General features: G+C 37.7%; 1 protein-coding gene across 12 annotated transcripts in view; it reads left to right on the plus strand.

The window, feature by feature from the left end:
• Positions 1-16164, plus strand: part of SIPA1L1 (signal induced proliferation associated 1 like 1) — a 225431-nt gene that overhangs the window by 166014 nt on the left and 43253 nt on the right. For all 12 annotated transcript variants that reach the window (XM_049825433.1, XM_049825432.1, XM_049825431.1 and 9 more), the window contains 4 exons: positions 8055-8158; positions 9359-9516; positions 13131-13707; positions 14706-14980. In XM_049825433.1, the coding sequence (XP_049681390.1) occupies positions 8055-8158; positions 9359-9516; positions 13131-13707; positions 14706-14980 (1114 nt within the window). The remainder of the gene's footprint in view (positions 1-8054; positions 8159-9358; positions 9517-13130; positions 13708-14705; positions 14981-16164) is intronic.

Here is a 16164-nt window from a genome sequence, read left to right on the forward strand (position 1 = left end):
GGTTTTTGTACTAATTTGGTAGGAAATTATCACTAAAGCTGCAACAAGAAACCAGTAGCTATGGAACCATTAATGGTGTTGCAAATCCATCATCAGTGTCTCGTCTAAAGAGTAATCAATGCAGTTGGTATGTCATAATTTTTTTTAATGATATGCTAAGAGACTGTCACCAAAAAAGTTTTGAGAACCCATCTATGTAACTCCACCTTGACAAGTTGATCTGTTGCTTTTGTGCTGTGTCTGTGGCATGTAGTTTTTCTTCTAGGCAGTTTTGTCTTCCTCCTGCTATCAAATGTATTCCTCCCTCTGTGATTTCTTTCTTCTGAGTTATGGAAATTAGACTGGATTTGTTGGTTAGATTATCAGCTTTAACTGTAAAACATATTGGAACAAAAATGCAGCAGAAAGATGATCTTAGGTGACAGTATCTATAAAAGAAACTCCCTACTTTTGGAATCAAGCTTGTGAAATACCTGTTTATCAGCTAGTGCATGCTATATTCAATTTGTAAATCTATTTTAAATACTTGGGGGAATTTTTGGCCTGTCTTCCTTTTCTTTGAGTATTGGAACTAACCAGTGGAAATATTGCTATTTCGCTCACTTGCAGCAAAGGAAAATAATGAGTTGATTTGTGAAAGCTGAAAAGCATTCATCAACTTCAGTGCAGCAAAAACTGTGCTCTTGTTGTGGGTCTCCTATCACAAAGGCAGTAACTTGCTGTTCTTTAGTGCTGCACCATTCTACCTTGTGTCCTTAATTCTTACAGGGATCATGTTGCCATCTCTTCAGGCTGTTCTCAATCAGTCTTAATCATCACTCCCCATAGGGTTATTGTTGTGGTTTAAGCCCAGCTGGCAACAAAGCACCAAGAGGCCACTTGCTCACTTTCCCAGTGGGACAAGGAGGAGAAAATATAACAAAAAGCTTGTGGGTCCAGACAAGGACAGGGAGGGATCACTTGCCAATTATTGTCATGGACAAAAAAAAGACTCCAGTTGGGGAAAAAACGCAAACCAATTCAATTTACTACCAATCAAACCAAACAAGGATAATGGGAAGTAAACCCCAATCTTAAACCACCTTCCCCCACCCCTCCTTCATTCCCAGCTCAACCCCACTCCCCATTTTCTCTACCTTCTCCTCCCCAGCAGCGCAGGGGGACGGGCAATGGGGGTTGGGGTCAGTTCGTCACACGCTGTCTCTGCCGCTCCTTCCTCCTCAGGGGCAGGACTCCTCACTCTTCTCCTGCTCCACTGTGGGGTCCTTCCCATGGGAGACAGCTCTTCCCTAACTGCTCCAGCCATGGGTCCTTTCCATGGGCTGCAGTCCTTCAGTCACGGGCTGCTCCAGGGCGGGCTCTCCCATGGAGTGGCGGCCATCTTGGGGGGCATCCCCCTGCTCTGGTGTCCTCCCCCCCGGGCTGCAGGTGGGCCTCTGCTCCCCCGCTCCCCTCCGTGGGCTGGGGGGACAGCCTGCCGCCTCACCACGGCCTGCAGGGGCAGCCCCTCCCCCTTCCTCGCTGACCTTGCTGTGTCTGCACAGGGGTTTCTCTCACATCCCACTCCTCTCTCTGCTGCAGGTTTCCCTTTTTTAAACCTGTTCTCCCAGAGGCACTGCCACCGTCGCTGACGGGCTCGGCCTTGGCCAGAGATGGGTCCGACTTGGAGCTGGGGAAGGTTCCAGCAGCTTCTCACAGGAGCCAGCCCCCCTGCCCTGCTACCACCATCCCCTCCAACCCAAAACTGTTATAAAATTTCCGTGGGTTTAAACCTAAATTAATACCACTTTTGCACACATTTACCATTGAGCCTGCTTTCTTTTCGTTGCAATACTTAAGTTCCCTCTGTTGTATTTACTCCCTTGAGTGCATTTACACATTATGGTTGTATCTCCTCTATGCTTTTGCGGTGGTACCCTTAATAAGCCAAGTCTTCCTTACTGGTATGGGACGCATGGATTTACCTGCTTCCCACACATACACACACATGCAGTATTACCTGGTAGCCTTCCTCTGCACTCATCCAAGTCTGAATTCAGTCTCTTTAACTTTAGTGACTAGGATTATATACATGTTTTCAGATGAGATCCAGGCAGTTTATTGCTGTAACAGTTTCTTCCCTTTACTGGAAATGTATTATACAATAATTCCCAGGCTGGCTTTTCCTTTTCTGCAGCTTCAAAGTGTTATTTTATCAGTTATAAAAATAAGCTAGGTCAAAAATCAAATGTGTATGGAAAACAGAGATGATGTTTATTTCATAGCTTCTGGTTTTATATTGTGACCTCCTTGTTACTTTCAGTAGTTAGTGAAATCCTTTCTTCCCTTTCTTCTAGTTTAGTTAAGACACCCAAAAAAAAAGCCCTCTTTTCGGTGTCAGTCCACACACACTGGTTTCTAGTACATGTAAATGCTCTTATGATTAAGGGTTGATTCATTTGTTCAGATATACCCATGAAAGCTGTAACTGTGTCTTAAGTACTCGCTTGAAATTTTCTTCTAAAAAGCAGAGTAAAGTTTGTGTTCCTTCTTGTTGCTTCTGAGTCGATGAAAGAATTTTGTCAGGTTTTCAGTCTGTGTGCTACAATCTAGCACCTGTTGAATGGACATGTATGTAAACTTTTAGTTGACTGAATCTCTCCTGGTTTTAGGATTTGTCTTGTTGTAATGAAGGTTTTCTACTCCATGTTGAGAGCCTACATGTCTTTTTACATTGCCTCCTAGACCTGCCAGCTCCATTCTGTATTAAAGATACAAAAAGGCTTTATGTGAACACTTCACTGTGGTCAGAGAGGAAGGAGGATGCTCTGGCTGGAAACTGCTGCGTTCATGAAGGGTTTCCTACATTCTCTTTCAGTCAAGGTTTACAAGCTCAGGTGTAGGACTGTGGGACATCTAGCTGATGTGGGATGCTTAGGAGCTCTTAAGTTGTCTGAAATCTTTCAGGTTATGTTTTCTGCAGGCTTACTGAGGAAACACGTGACTACACAGCATACATGAGTTCTTAACAAGCAGGTTTAGACAGCAGCAAATGTTAACAGTGGCAATAATTTTTTTTAATTGATCTTGATGGTGCTATGTTTTCCTTTCTGCAAGTATGCAAAGCACAGACTGGAAGTGGTGGAAGAGAAGGTGGTGTTTTGGGGCCAGAACACTAAGTTCTTTGGATAGCTACGTTCAGAAACCCTTATTGCATATTCTGCATAGGAAATGTCAAGGGCAAAAAAGCCACCTTGTGGTAGGCAAAATGCTAAAGACCAGAGATGGTCACAAGAGCTGTACCTCCAGTGTGGGGAATATGTGAACAGCAGAATACATACAGGTAATACGTCTTTGATAGCTACCCTAAGTAATCAGTCAGGCTTTTCTGTCTTGGCCCTAACACAGAAAGGCCTGCATAGGAGGAGATTGTGGTCTATACCATGACATAGGTTTACAGGGTTTTGTTGAAATGGCTAGGTCTACAGCTAGGAAGCAAGCTTCTCCCTTCTCCAGCTCTGTGCTCTTCTCTTGCTAAACATTGCTGTCATGAAATAGTTCTTGTGGTCTCATTACTCAGGAAATTTTCCTGCATAAAAATTCTGTTTAATGTCAGCACAGTTGATTGCAAAGGTGCTCTTAAAAACAAATGTATGTTCATTAACTTGCAAGAAAGGTCAGAGCTATGTAGGCTACTTTACTAGTTCCTATACCTTTGACAATACTTTGCAACCTATGAAAAGCAGATGTATGATGTAAGATATGATGAAGGATTTTCTCAGCATGGAAGGAAGCTGATTTGTATACATAGTCTGGAAATTTTCACAAGATGTTTTTAATTTATGCAAATTTAGAAAAGTAAAGTTGCTCTAGCAAAAGGCAGTTTCACAACAGTTGTTCTTAGAAATTTTTAGAATTAGGGGCCTAATTGGTAAGTATCTGTAACAGAGCCAATTTTAAAAGGAGGAATCTCATGCATCCTATTAACTGAAAGCCTATTTAAGTATATTGGATCCTTCAAGGGCTTTAGCTTTGGATCTCTGCCAGTGCCACTGTGGAAAAGAGCTGCTACTTCTAAAGTTTTGTTTGTATATTTCTAGAATTACCAGAGGGGAAGCAGTCTATCTCATGGCAGCCTGCAGACTTTGGATAGGAAATAGAGCTTGAAAATGTCATCTATCCCATGGTTGCTAGGAAGTTTATGGGCATCACTTTAAAGTAATAAACATCACAGTAATCTTTCAAATTATAACTTCAGTCATTTTACTTTATTCTCTAGTTGTAATGCATGCTTTATTTCCCTCCCCCTCACTTAGTCTGATTTCTCAATGTTTTAAATTGGTAAATGGGATCAGCTGGATAATGCTAGGCCTGGTAACCTGGCATGTGTCCAGCAGAGTGGTAGCATGGTTGGTGCAGGAAATGAAGGAGATTGATTAATGTGAGTTGTAGGAGTTTATGAATTATCTATTTGATGGGATTACATATATAGCTAATAATGGTAGATTTCTGTATTAGATGTTTATACTGCATGGTTTTTTGGTTAAGACATGAGAAGAATATAAAAACTACAGAAGTTACTAAATAGATTAAAAATCTAGGGAATTAATGGACTTCAAATTGACATTTCATTTAGGGGTTGTCAATAACCCCCCATGTTTCTAATGAAATAAATCAGATAGATTACCTTATCTTGTACTATTTAACATCTTTTCAACCACATGGAAGTAAGAGTAGACTTACTGTTGGGTCTGAGACATTCGCTGGGAGACCAATAGCCAATGGAGGTCAGAGGTTCCTCAATTGCTTAAGAAGCAGAAATGGGTGTGCGGGAAGTCCATCTGCATTTCTCTGTGTTACCCGTATACTTTTGTATGTTACAAAATAATGGATTCTGTCCTCAGAAATAGTGTCTGAAAACAACTTGAATATTACAGAAGTTGAACATGAGTGCTTGGTGTAATCCTTGTGTGTAACAGAAAGGAGAGCAGGTTTGACAGGTACTGAATTTGGGCCAAATAACTAGGAGAAACTAGAAGTAAGGCAGGGCTTTTTAACAGCAAGGGTAGACAGGAGCAACATTAAGCTCTGAAGTGACTTGTTCTTGTGCCTTATTGTGAGCACTGCTGCAGTTTGTAGCAATGGCTGTGCCTTCTCCTGACTCATCAATATAATTTATTTTTTGTCTTCCTGGAACTCCTTGCAACATGTTTTCCTTTGAAACACTGAGTTAGATTTTCTACTCATACTGGTTTTTATACAGTTTTCTAGTACAGAGGTTTTAAAAGCTGCAGTAGAAGCAGGATGACAAAGTCCTGTGCCTTCAGTGAGGTGAACTGATCAGCAGTAGTTCGTTAGTGTCAGTCACAGTTTTGAGCACTGTCGGTGTTAGAAAAAAACACTTAAATGGGAGTCTGTTAAGAAAGTCTTTGTGAAGATAGCTGAGAAACATTGGAAGGACAGAAGAATAAGGTGGATTTTTAAAGGTGAATAATGATGGAAGGAAAAGAAGGTCAGATAAGTCCTCAGCTAAGTAACCAAATCCAGCAATGGGACAAGACTGAGAAAGCAGCATTAATAGGTGCACCATAAACTAATGGCAGGAAGAGATGTCTTCAGTGTAAAAAGGTGCTAATGAATTTGTAGATCCCTCGGGCCTCTGTTAAATGCAAGGAAATCAAAGTAGACTGTAGTCCTGCCTTACAGTTCTGACCTTGAAATGATGGATACTATTCCAGTGCACGGTCTTGGATTTTACTGCAATGGCAGTGATTTGATTTAAAGCAAACACCTGTAATTATTGTGTTGTACTTCAGAAAAAGTATTCTAGATTTGTAAGAAAGAAGAAATCTGAATGGTGAGAAAGATGCAGTCTGTAGTGGATATGGACTTCTGTTTGTAGTTGGATTTGAATAACAGGGATTTAAGCTCTGCAGTACTTGGAAATAATTGGAATCATTAAACATGTCATTTGGATTGTAGCCTTATTACTTAGTTTGCAGAATTGGTGCTGTTCTGAGAAAGAACCCTTTTCTGCCTGAAATTAAGTCCATCCAGGAAAGTTGAAAGTTTGGTTTAAATGCATAGGTGTTGTTTTAGCATATTATTTGTCAGAATTGCTTCATTCTTTTCTTCTTCCCCTCTTTTGGCACCTTCCCTCCCCGTCTGTCATCTTACCCACTTCCATTTTTTTTTTGCACCTGCTCCCCCTTTCCAGTTCTTCATAAGATTTATGTATGCTTTATTTATGAAAGGTGATGTACAAATTAGCGTATATACAGTTAAACAAAAAAGCCAGTAAGGAGTTACGTTGATGTCTAGGTGACTTTCAGGTGCATCTACCTCCTTCAGCATGCATTGTAATGATCAGGCAGAGGATGGAGGCTGCTGTGAACTGAGTGCAAGATGAAGTTATTCCCTTTCAGCTGTTGTGCTGTTATAATTAGCATTAAAAAGAAAATGTTTAGCAGGTAGCTAGTTTTTCATAATGGCAGTGTTGGACGCTGGAAAAGAGAGCCCAATCTCCTTGAAACAGTAATTGGGGGGGTGGGGCGAGTAGTTTGTAAGGTTCCAGCAATCTTTTTTTTTTTTTTCCGTATTCCCTTTTTATTTTATCTAGATGATTTGGAAATGCAAAATCACTGTGCAGCTATAATGTAGAAAACTTGCTATTTAATTTTATGGATGATGTTGCAGTTTTTAATTTACAGCAAAGCTACCTCTATTATTACGAATTTGACAGAAAACGAAAACTTCTTGTCAAAAGCTTATACCCAGAATCTGGGTAAATAAACTGTGTATTTATGCTATTGTAAATGCCTCACAAATCTCAGAGCTATTATCTCCTTAGTAACATGATCTCTCTGCTTATAAAAACTGCCAAGGTGTCATACTTAACAGCTTTTTAAAATACATTGCTATAAATAGCTGGGATTATATAATATAGTAGCATGTTTATATAACTTCAAATAACCAGGATGCTTTTTTCCATATATAAATCTAGTTACTTTTAAAAATCTCTTTGAAAATGGGCTTTTTTGCACTTTGGACAGCAGTTATATTTAATAGAATATATTCACTATTTCAGCTTTAAGTGTGTTACTACTAAAATTAATGGAACATTTTTCAAGGTCTCTCTTTGTGAGAGAAAGAAAAAGTAAAAACAGAAGTTCCCAGTTTGTCTGTAATCAAGTGTTGTCTTCAACCAACACTTTGTAAACTTTAATAATATCCCCTCTTCTTTTTTTCTTTCTAAACTTCATAATCCTAGTTTTTATCATTTTCTCTCCACATGGAAGTCTCTCCATCCACGTATAATTATTTTTGTGGCCTGTTTCTGGATTCCTTCTCTTTCTTCTATAACTTTTAAGATAGGGTGGCCAGAACCCAAAACAGGTGAGAGTACCTTTGATTAATATACCAGCATCATGATGTCATTGTTGTGGGCTTTTTCCATCATCAGCTGTAAGCATGCTAGCATCCTGTTTGGGTTTTTGACTGCTCCTATCCATAAAGCACCTGTTTTAGTGAAGGTTTTATCTGACTTCATTACAGTTAATGTAGAGTCCTGATATTTATGTTTAAAAGAACCCATTCTGTTCTTTCATATATTGTGGATTATATGTCCATTGATATTTAATTATGCATGAAATCACGGTATTCATTTGCAGTATCTGTCTACCTTCCTTTCTGAAATCCTTTTCACATTCCTTACAGTTCAGTTTCATTCCGATTAGCTTGAGATATTGGGTGGTGTCTGAAAATGATTTCAGACTTTGTTATCACTTTTCATGCTTAAATAGGCTTTCTTCAGGGTTTTCTGGTATAAATTCCCTATTCCTAACAAGTTCTTCATTAGGGGAAGTACACAAAATTATATATGCCATCTATTTGTGTCATTTGCTTTGGCAGGTGAATAAACTCTGGGTAAGTTTTTACTGGCTGACGTTTCAGCTAGAATCAAGGATGAATAGGAATTCTTGTCTTGCCTGATGATTTTCTTTGATAATAATGAAACTTTGGTTTTAAACTTTTTTAAACAATGCTTTTATTTTCTCTTTTTTCTCTAACTGAAGCTGATTCAACAGGTACTCATTCTCTATACACAACGTACAAGGACTATGAAATCATGTTCCACGTTTCTACTATGTTGCCATATACTCCAAACAACAAGCAACAGGTAAGGTGGACCATGCCTATTTAGAATTAGTTTTTCCTCCATCTCAAAAGTAGCTGAACTATTGAACATTTATGACAACTTTCATTTGTAACTAGCAAAGAAAACACTTAAAGAATCAAAAGTATCAAAAGTAAAACTGGCCAGGAAGATGAGCAAAGCAGATCATTGTAGGTACATCATAGGTAGATTTTCTGCATAGGACTGTTTTCTATTTAAATATGCATTATTTATTGAAACTTTGATGTAAATATTATATAATAATGTCAGTAGCACATCTGTGTTACATAAATAAGAGTTTGTATCTTAAGTCAGAAGGACCATAGTGTACTTTACATGATTTTTCAACCTTCTGCAGCAAAGTCCGCTGTGCTTTAAGGATTGCATTCAGCAAATTATAATACACACAGAATCAGAGGTGATGAGTAGGTGGTTCAGCACACTACACAAGACATGAGACAAAATACGTTTTTTGTTTTAAATTTTTTTTGTTATACTGAAGAGCTGTATAGGCTGACCTTCTTTCTTACTCTGAAGTACCTGGTCTTGTTAAATACTAGGCCATCTTGTTGTGTGATGTATATGCATTTTACTCTAGAAACTATGTTATTTTGTGTTTCTGTGAATAAAATAGCATTTTCCTTTAACAATAAAAGATAACACAGCATTCTTTGTAGTTTGCTTTTGTCCACTAAATGTTAGACTACTTTGTAGTTTACCTTTCTCTTTTGCTGTAGTCTTGGATGTACTGAAAGAAACCTATCAGAAAATTATTATAGTGTCGTAAGCACAATGACAACTTTCTTCCACTTGAAATAGAGCCTACTTGTGGCTTGTAAAAATGTGTGAAGTGGGGAATGTTTTCCAGCTTCCATATATCACTAACTACTCTGATACTAGCAGGTTTTGTTGTTGGTTTTCCTCTTTGTTTAGCTTAAAATTTTCCTTAACAAGATCTTCCTGTATGTTACATGTAGAAATTAAATTGTTATGAAAATGAAAATGTCCATGCCTGAAATTTATTAGATGAGTAACTAACATTCTGGTACTTCTCATATAAATCCTCAACTTTTTTCGTTTCCGGCTTGAAGTATCATTTGAAATAAAAAAATTGAACAATAGTAATTTATAAAAATGAGAAATAAATAATTAAAAATTGTGAAGAGCCTGTGTTTTAACCTATGCATCTTTTTTCTGTTAAAGCTTCTGAGAAAACGACATATTGGAAATGATATTGTGACAATAGTTTTCCAGGAGCCTGGAGCACAACCATTCAGCCCAAAGAACATTCGATCCCACTTCCAGCACGTCTTTGTCATTGTAAGAGTGCACGGTCCCTGTACTGACAGCGTTTGTTACAGGTAGCTATTGCTAGTTGCACTGAAAACATGGAATTTGAGTGCAAAGGGAGGCGTCATTCCTCTTTTAAATTCTCAGTAGGGAAACATAGTGAAAGATAGGGGTGGAGGAGATTTGGGGTCATGTGAATTTAGAACACTTTAAAAAGTCAATAGACACACGTGACTATGGAAAGGAAACACACCCAGTAAGGAGATTAATGCTGTCAGTATGTGTGTACACACACACATGCATGCACACACAGATGCATGCACATACACACACATCAAGCATTTGGGAATGATTTTGAAATTCCATTCTCACTTCTTTTTTGTTCTCTTCATCAACAGTATGCTAGAAGAGTATTTCTGTATTGATTCTTACAAATTCACTTTTTGTTCAGATAATTGGGCATCAGCTTATGTTACATTTTTGAAATTTAGACAGTGAAAAAGTATGACTAACCTTTCAGAAAGAAGCTAAGCTCTCTGAAATATTTTGTCTGAAATATCTTCATTTCTTCTGTCATTTCAGTCCAACAAATAAATTCCACAGCTTTATGCAGGAAAAAAAAAAAAAATCTTAGTGTGACCTTAAAGTCAATATGATTAAAATGGAAGATGGTAATTGATAGTAACATATAGTAAAGAATTGCAAGATGAGATTCATATTCAGCATAAATTTTTTAACCAAATTGAAAGCATAATGTTTTGAGTTACACTTCTTTTTACAATCAATGAAACTTTTTACCTTTGGTGCATCCTGAACTCTTAATGTATTTTTATTTTAAATGTTGACTGTCCTCAGCAAACTTTTCTAAAGCTTCTTTAAAATACGAAGTATCAGAGTAATGGATTTAGAATGGTTATCTTGAAATGAGGTAGCCTTCAAATTAACTTGTCTTTACTGAAATACAAATGTTCACCTAAGTGTTTCATTTAGTCAAGTGCTTATTTAGAGGAAGAGCTAAAATTGCAGTGTCTGAGATGGTGTGTTCATGTTTTTCAACTAAGTATAGTAAGGTTTAAAGGCTTTTCTCTCCCCCTGAGTCTTTCGTAAGGCTCACACAGCACTTCTGGAACTGGTGCTGAACTTTGTACATGTATTAAACTCTCCTGGAGTAGGCATGTTTGTGTTAATACTCATTTTAAGGCAGCTTATTGACAGATTCCACTGCTACATAATTTGTGTGGACATACCTTGTTCTTAAACTTTTAGACATATGTTTCGGCTCTTATTCTGTACAGAAACTGATTTTGAATTAAAGGAAAAGTAGGAAATATATCCACAAGGGCTATAGATACATTTCCCATTTGAATTCGGTATTACAAACACAAAGAAATTTCTACTTTTGGTTATTATTTTAAATAATATAACCACATATTTTCAATTTCTTTCTTTTAAAAGGCATAGGAAAGATTTCTATACTGTAATAAATTTAAATATCTCAGGGTTCTATTTCTGACCTTCGGACTTCTGAATTGCTTTCATTTTTCAAGTCTTCACAACTATAGGGACTGGAACCTTACTGGTTACAATTAGTAAATAAAATTGAGAATTTCACCTTTAGTGATGCTACAGGCTTAAATTTTAACGGGAGGGGGAGCAGGTAGGAAAAAAAAATTGTGAGAGTGTCAGTGTTCATTTCGATACAGGAGACTGGCAGAGCATTGTATGTTCTGTGTACTGTCTTTAAGATTAAAATCCTTCCTTTTTTTTTTTTGTCCTCTCAGTTCAGACACTTCATTTAAATTTATAGAATTCCATTATAAAAAGTTTTTCTAGGAAACTTTTCAAACTAAGTTTGACCTCTTTTTGACTGAATTATTTGGAACTGTGTCATAGATTCATAATTCTAGACAAAACAGGAAGCCATATAGCATAAAAATGTACTGGCATTTATATTAAAAGCTACATGAAAGGCATAAAATCAAGCACTGTCTTGGCCAGTGATTCTCCCTCCCAACTAAGATAAACAGTATTTCAAAAGCCTGGATTCTCTGTCGGCATCATTCACTTTTAAAAACTTCTCTAGCATATGTTAAAGATTAAATTCTTATCCCTATGATTCATGATACTCAAAACCTAATCAAACAAAATGTCACTGGTAGATTTCATTACATCCAGTAATTGTGCTTAACGCTTAGACTTCTATCTCTTAATAACTGACCCTTTAGGACCACTGGAGATGATCAAGAGTCAGATGGTTGCATCATGAGCACCCCCTGTTGCATACTTCTAGATATAATGGCATACATTTGAAGGAAATATGACACTCAATGACATCTTTCAATATCAGTTGCCAGAAAATATAATTAAAAACACAAAAGCAAACACACAAATAAAACACCTCACCACCCAAAACCAGAAGATATGGTTAAAGATTGGGCAACTTAATTTTTATTTTTGGTGTTCCTGTGTGTGTCCCTGTCCCAAAAGCTTTAATAGTATTTCTGCAATCTCAGTTGCTGATTTTTGCGGGGGATTGTCTGATTATGTTTAAGGATTCAGATAAGTTTGAGCAAAACGCAAAAATAATACCAGCCAGTCTTCCAAATGAAACACTACATATATTTCTAGTATGTTCAAGTCCCAATTTTTCTTTATAAAAGTCCATTACCATGATATTTTTGCCAAAATTTGTTAATGCTTTTTCAAATCTAGTTAATAGATATGTGGTAAATCATATTCGAATTGTTGGAGCATTTCTTGTCACAAAACTGTTGAAGTGCAGTTGTCAGTCTCTTCTTAGGACAGACTGGCAAGGGAATGATACTGGACTGGAATGGCAAATCTTCAGTAATGCCAAACAACTCTCATCTGCTCTGTATCAAAAGAGAATTGACCGTGGAAAATAGCTAAGCTTCTCGGCATTGCCTAAGGCAACCTTATTGTCAGTCCATCATTTGCTACGGAAACTAAAAGGAAGAGTTGAAAATGAAAGCATCTATTTCTAATATATGTCTCCAAACTTCTAAGAGATTTCTTATTTCTAATCTTTTTGGAGTCTGCTTCTATCACTAGCATGCAGTATCAGCTACTGCAGTTTTCGATCCAGAAACTTAAAACATAATCAGTAGCGTGATGTATATATGCATTCAGTCACCAGAAGATGATTCTCAGAGTGAACCTGGCCTTGTGAGATGACTTTATTGTCTTTATCTTTTTAATGTGGCCATTTTATCTGTATTTCTACTATTGATCATACACTTCACATTGCTTTCAGATGAGCCTTTCAGATTTAGGTAGCTAAATTGTAAGCTAGCCTTTGTAATAGTGTGTGTTAGAAATTTTCTATTTATAGTAAAGACAAACAAAATTCAGAACTACCATACATGAGTGCTTAATTTGTCAAAAAAGCACTATTTTGCACTTGAAGCTCTCTTTAAGCTGTGGTACTGAGGATGACTCAAAAGTGCCTAGATGCAGAAATAAGTGGCCTTGTGTTTGTACAGTAAGGGGGACATAATCTCCACACTGGCACCATTAAAATGTAAATATAGGCATATTCCTGAGAAAAGGAGAGAAAAATTGAGGGCTTAAGGAAAAAAGGAAATGTATTTTCTGTATTCAAAAACTGCTGAATTTGCATACAGTGAAACACTCTGCTTCTTCCTTATTCTTTTATTTCTTTTAGTGTTGCTGTGACAAGATCCAGAGATGTACCATCCTTTGGACCACCTATTCCAAAAGGTGTCACGTTTCCTAAATCAAATGTGTTCAGGGACTTCTTACTAGCCAAAGTCATTAATGCAGAGAATGCTGCTCATAAATCAGAAAAGTTTCGTGCGATGGCCACCAGGACCCGTCAAGAGTACTTGAAAGACTTGGCAGAGAAGAATGTCACCAACACACCTATTGACCCTTCTGGCAAATTCCCCTTCATCTCACTCGCTTCAAAAAAGAAAGAAAAGTCCAAGCCTTATCCAGGAGCAGAGATCTATAGCTCTGGTGCTATTGTATGGAGTGTCCATGCAAAAGACTACAGCAAGGGTATGGAAATAGACTGTCTCCTAGGCATCTCTAATGAGTTTGTAGTCCTCATTGAACAGGACACGAAAAGCGTGGTGTTCAATTGCTCCTGTCGAGATGTGATAGGGTGGACTTCAACAGACACAAATATCAAAATATTCTATGAGAGGGGTGAATGTGTTTCTTTGGAGAGCTTCATCAGCAACATTGATGATATCAAAGAGATCGTCAAAAGGCTGGAGGTTAGAATGTGTTCTCTTGTTTGGCTCCCCTTCTTTGCTTTCTCCTCTCGCCCTCCGCCAAGTAAGGCTTCAACTTAAGTAATGCTTGGGATCCCTAAAACTGTTCTGATTGTCTTTCGTGAAATCTGTAAGGACTTTCCTGATTTTATTTCTGAAAATCCAATATTGCTTTCACTTTTATCAGGTATCAGCCAACCTCAGCTGGTTGTGTGTGTGTCAAAAAAGTCTCAATATATTAAAAAAAAAAAAAAAAAAAAAAAGGCAAGCAGGGCCTTCAGTTGCTCCCACACAATAAATACAGAAGTATCACCTTATTTCTTTTCCTTGTTTTCCTGCCCTTTCTTTGTTTCATAGGCTTTTTGTATCTTGTTTCAAATGAAGCTGTAATATCTTTGATACTGACTATGTTGCCAGCAGGGTGCAGTCCCAATCCCTATTGCAACCTTCAGATATTCTCTGAATGCATGTGATAAACTAAAAATGCAGTGAATCATGGTATCTGTCTATAAAACATCTGTCCATGCTCATTTTTTATCCGATTAAGTTCTGAAAGAATGTGTTACGTTTCACTGTCTTCCCTGTAATTTAACAACTGTAGTTGTATAATGACCAGGAAAAGGGAAGACCAGGCCCCATTAAATTCGTCTTGACAGTTTTCATGCTTATGGTAGGTAGAAGAGTTGTCATAGACCCCAGTTTACTGTGCTTAAAATAGAGGTGCTTGTGTAACTCCATGTGTTTTTCTGTTGTGTGCTGCCATGTATCTTCTAAAATTCCTGTGGTTTCAGTAAAAATTTCAAGGCAGAACTTGGGTAACCAGACTCTACTGAAAATACTAGTTTGAGTGACAAGACCCATTTCAGCTGATATATATTCCTTGATTGTGTTTCACCATTGTCTTGGGATTTGATTGCTAGTACAAAAATGGAGCCCTTAAACCTCTGTTAGCACTGAAGGTCTCTCCGTGTGTTAAATTCTGTCCTCATTTCCATTCACAGCTTGTGACTAAGGGCTGTGAAACAGTGGAGATGACTCTGCGTAGGAATGGTCTGGGTCAGCTTGGTTTCCACGTAAACTATGAAGGCATTGTGGCAGATGTTGAGCCGTACGGCTATGCGTGGCAGGCAGGACTGAGACAAGGCAGCCGTCTGGTGGAAATCTGCAAGGTGGCTGTAGCCACTCTGAGCCACGAGCAAATGATTGATCTTCTCAGAACATCAGTAACTGTGAAGGTCGTCATCGTCCCTCCGTATGAGGACTGCACACCACGCAGGTATTGTAGAATAGCTACATTTGGTCTGAAATTACATCTTGATATATGGGGTCGGGGGGGAAGAAACACCACAGAATAAGTGTTAACCACCAGAAACCATGGTATAATCACAATATAGCATCCAGTATTGTAAGGTGAAAGAGAAGGGCAGGAAAAACTACTCATATCCAGACTCCAGACCCCACAAAATATTCATTGATTACCACAGTTTAATAAAATGTGTGAAGAACCTCATGTAGCCTTTAAATTCCATGGAATTTAACTTGGAAATCAAACAACTTTTTGTTGACAGTTGCATGTTTATGATGCATCAAAATTAACTAACTGTACATTTCCTTCCCTGCTTTCCCATTTGTTGATAGTTTACAATGTCTGTGGATGTAATTCTTGAATAGACTTGATGACAGTCATAGACTTAATGTTCATCTACTTCTGCAAAAGAGTAAGGCTGTAAATGATGAGAGTTTATCAAAGGTATGGATCTGGCCAGAGAAATTGCTGCAAATTGCAATTCTTCTTTACTCAGTAGTAGATCTTGCTGCATGTCTCTTGTATCCCATCTGTGTTAAGCTTGAGGCTTGTGTCAACTGTATTACTGCTTTTATAGCTCTAAAATGTTGTTTGATCAGAAATAAGCAGTAATATGTGCTTTTTTGTAAGTTGGACATTGTCCCTCCATTTTTCCTGAACTCACACTAAAGCTTTTTATAAATTTTTACTGCTCCCATCTCAACTCTCCACAGCTGTCTGTAGCATTCAGCCACATCACTAAATCTGATTCCCGTATTCCTGACATCCTGTGTTAATATCTTGCAAATGCTATATGATTAAAATGGAATGATCTTTAATAGACTGAATTTGCCTGCAGGCTAGCTCAAGGTTTATGCTAGATTTGCCAAGAAGAAGCAAATACAGTTATCAAAGTTAAATGTGTTCCTTGCAGTGAGAGACTGGGAGAGCGTTTTGCACTGCTGTTTTCTAACCGAGCAATATCTTTGTCAGGGTAGATGCAAAATCTTTGTATACTTAAGGTTGGGGCTGAACTTAAATGCATATTTATTACATTGATATGAAATTGTGTCTCCGAGCAAAGACTTGTACTTGCATGAAAGAAGAATCGATGTTTGTTTTTACTGTGAGCCATGTTAACTCCTTTTATAACTGGTAGCAAAACAGGAACAGAG

The sequence above is a fragment of the Accipiter gentilis genome, chromosome 22 (genome assembly GCF_929443795.1).
Source record: "Accipiter gentilis chromosome 22, bAccGen1.1, whole genome shotgun sequence".
Lineage (NCBI taxonomy): Eukaryota > Metazoa > Chordata > Aves > Accipitriformes > Accipitridae > Astur > Astur gentilis.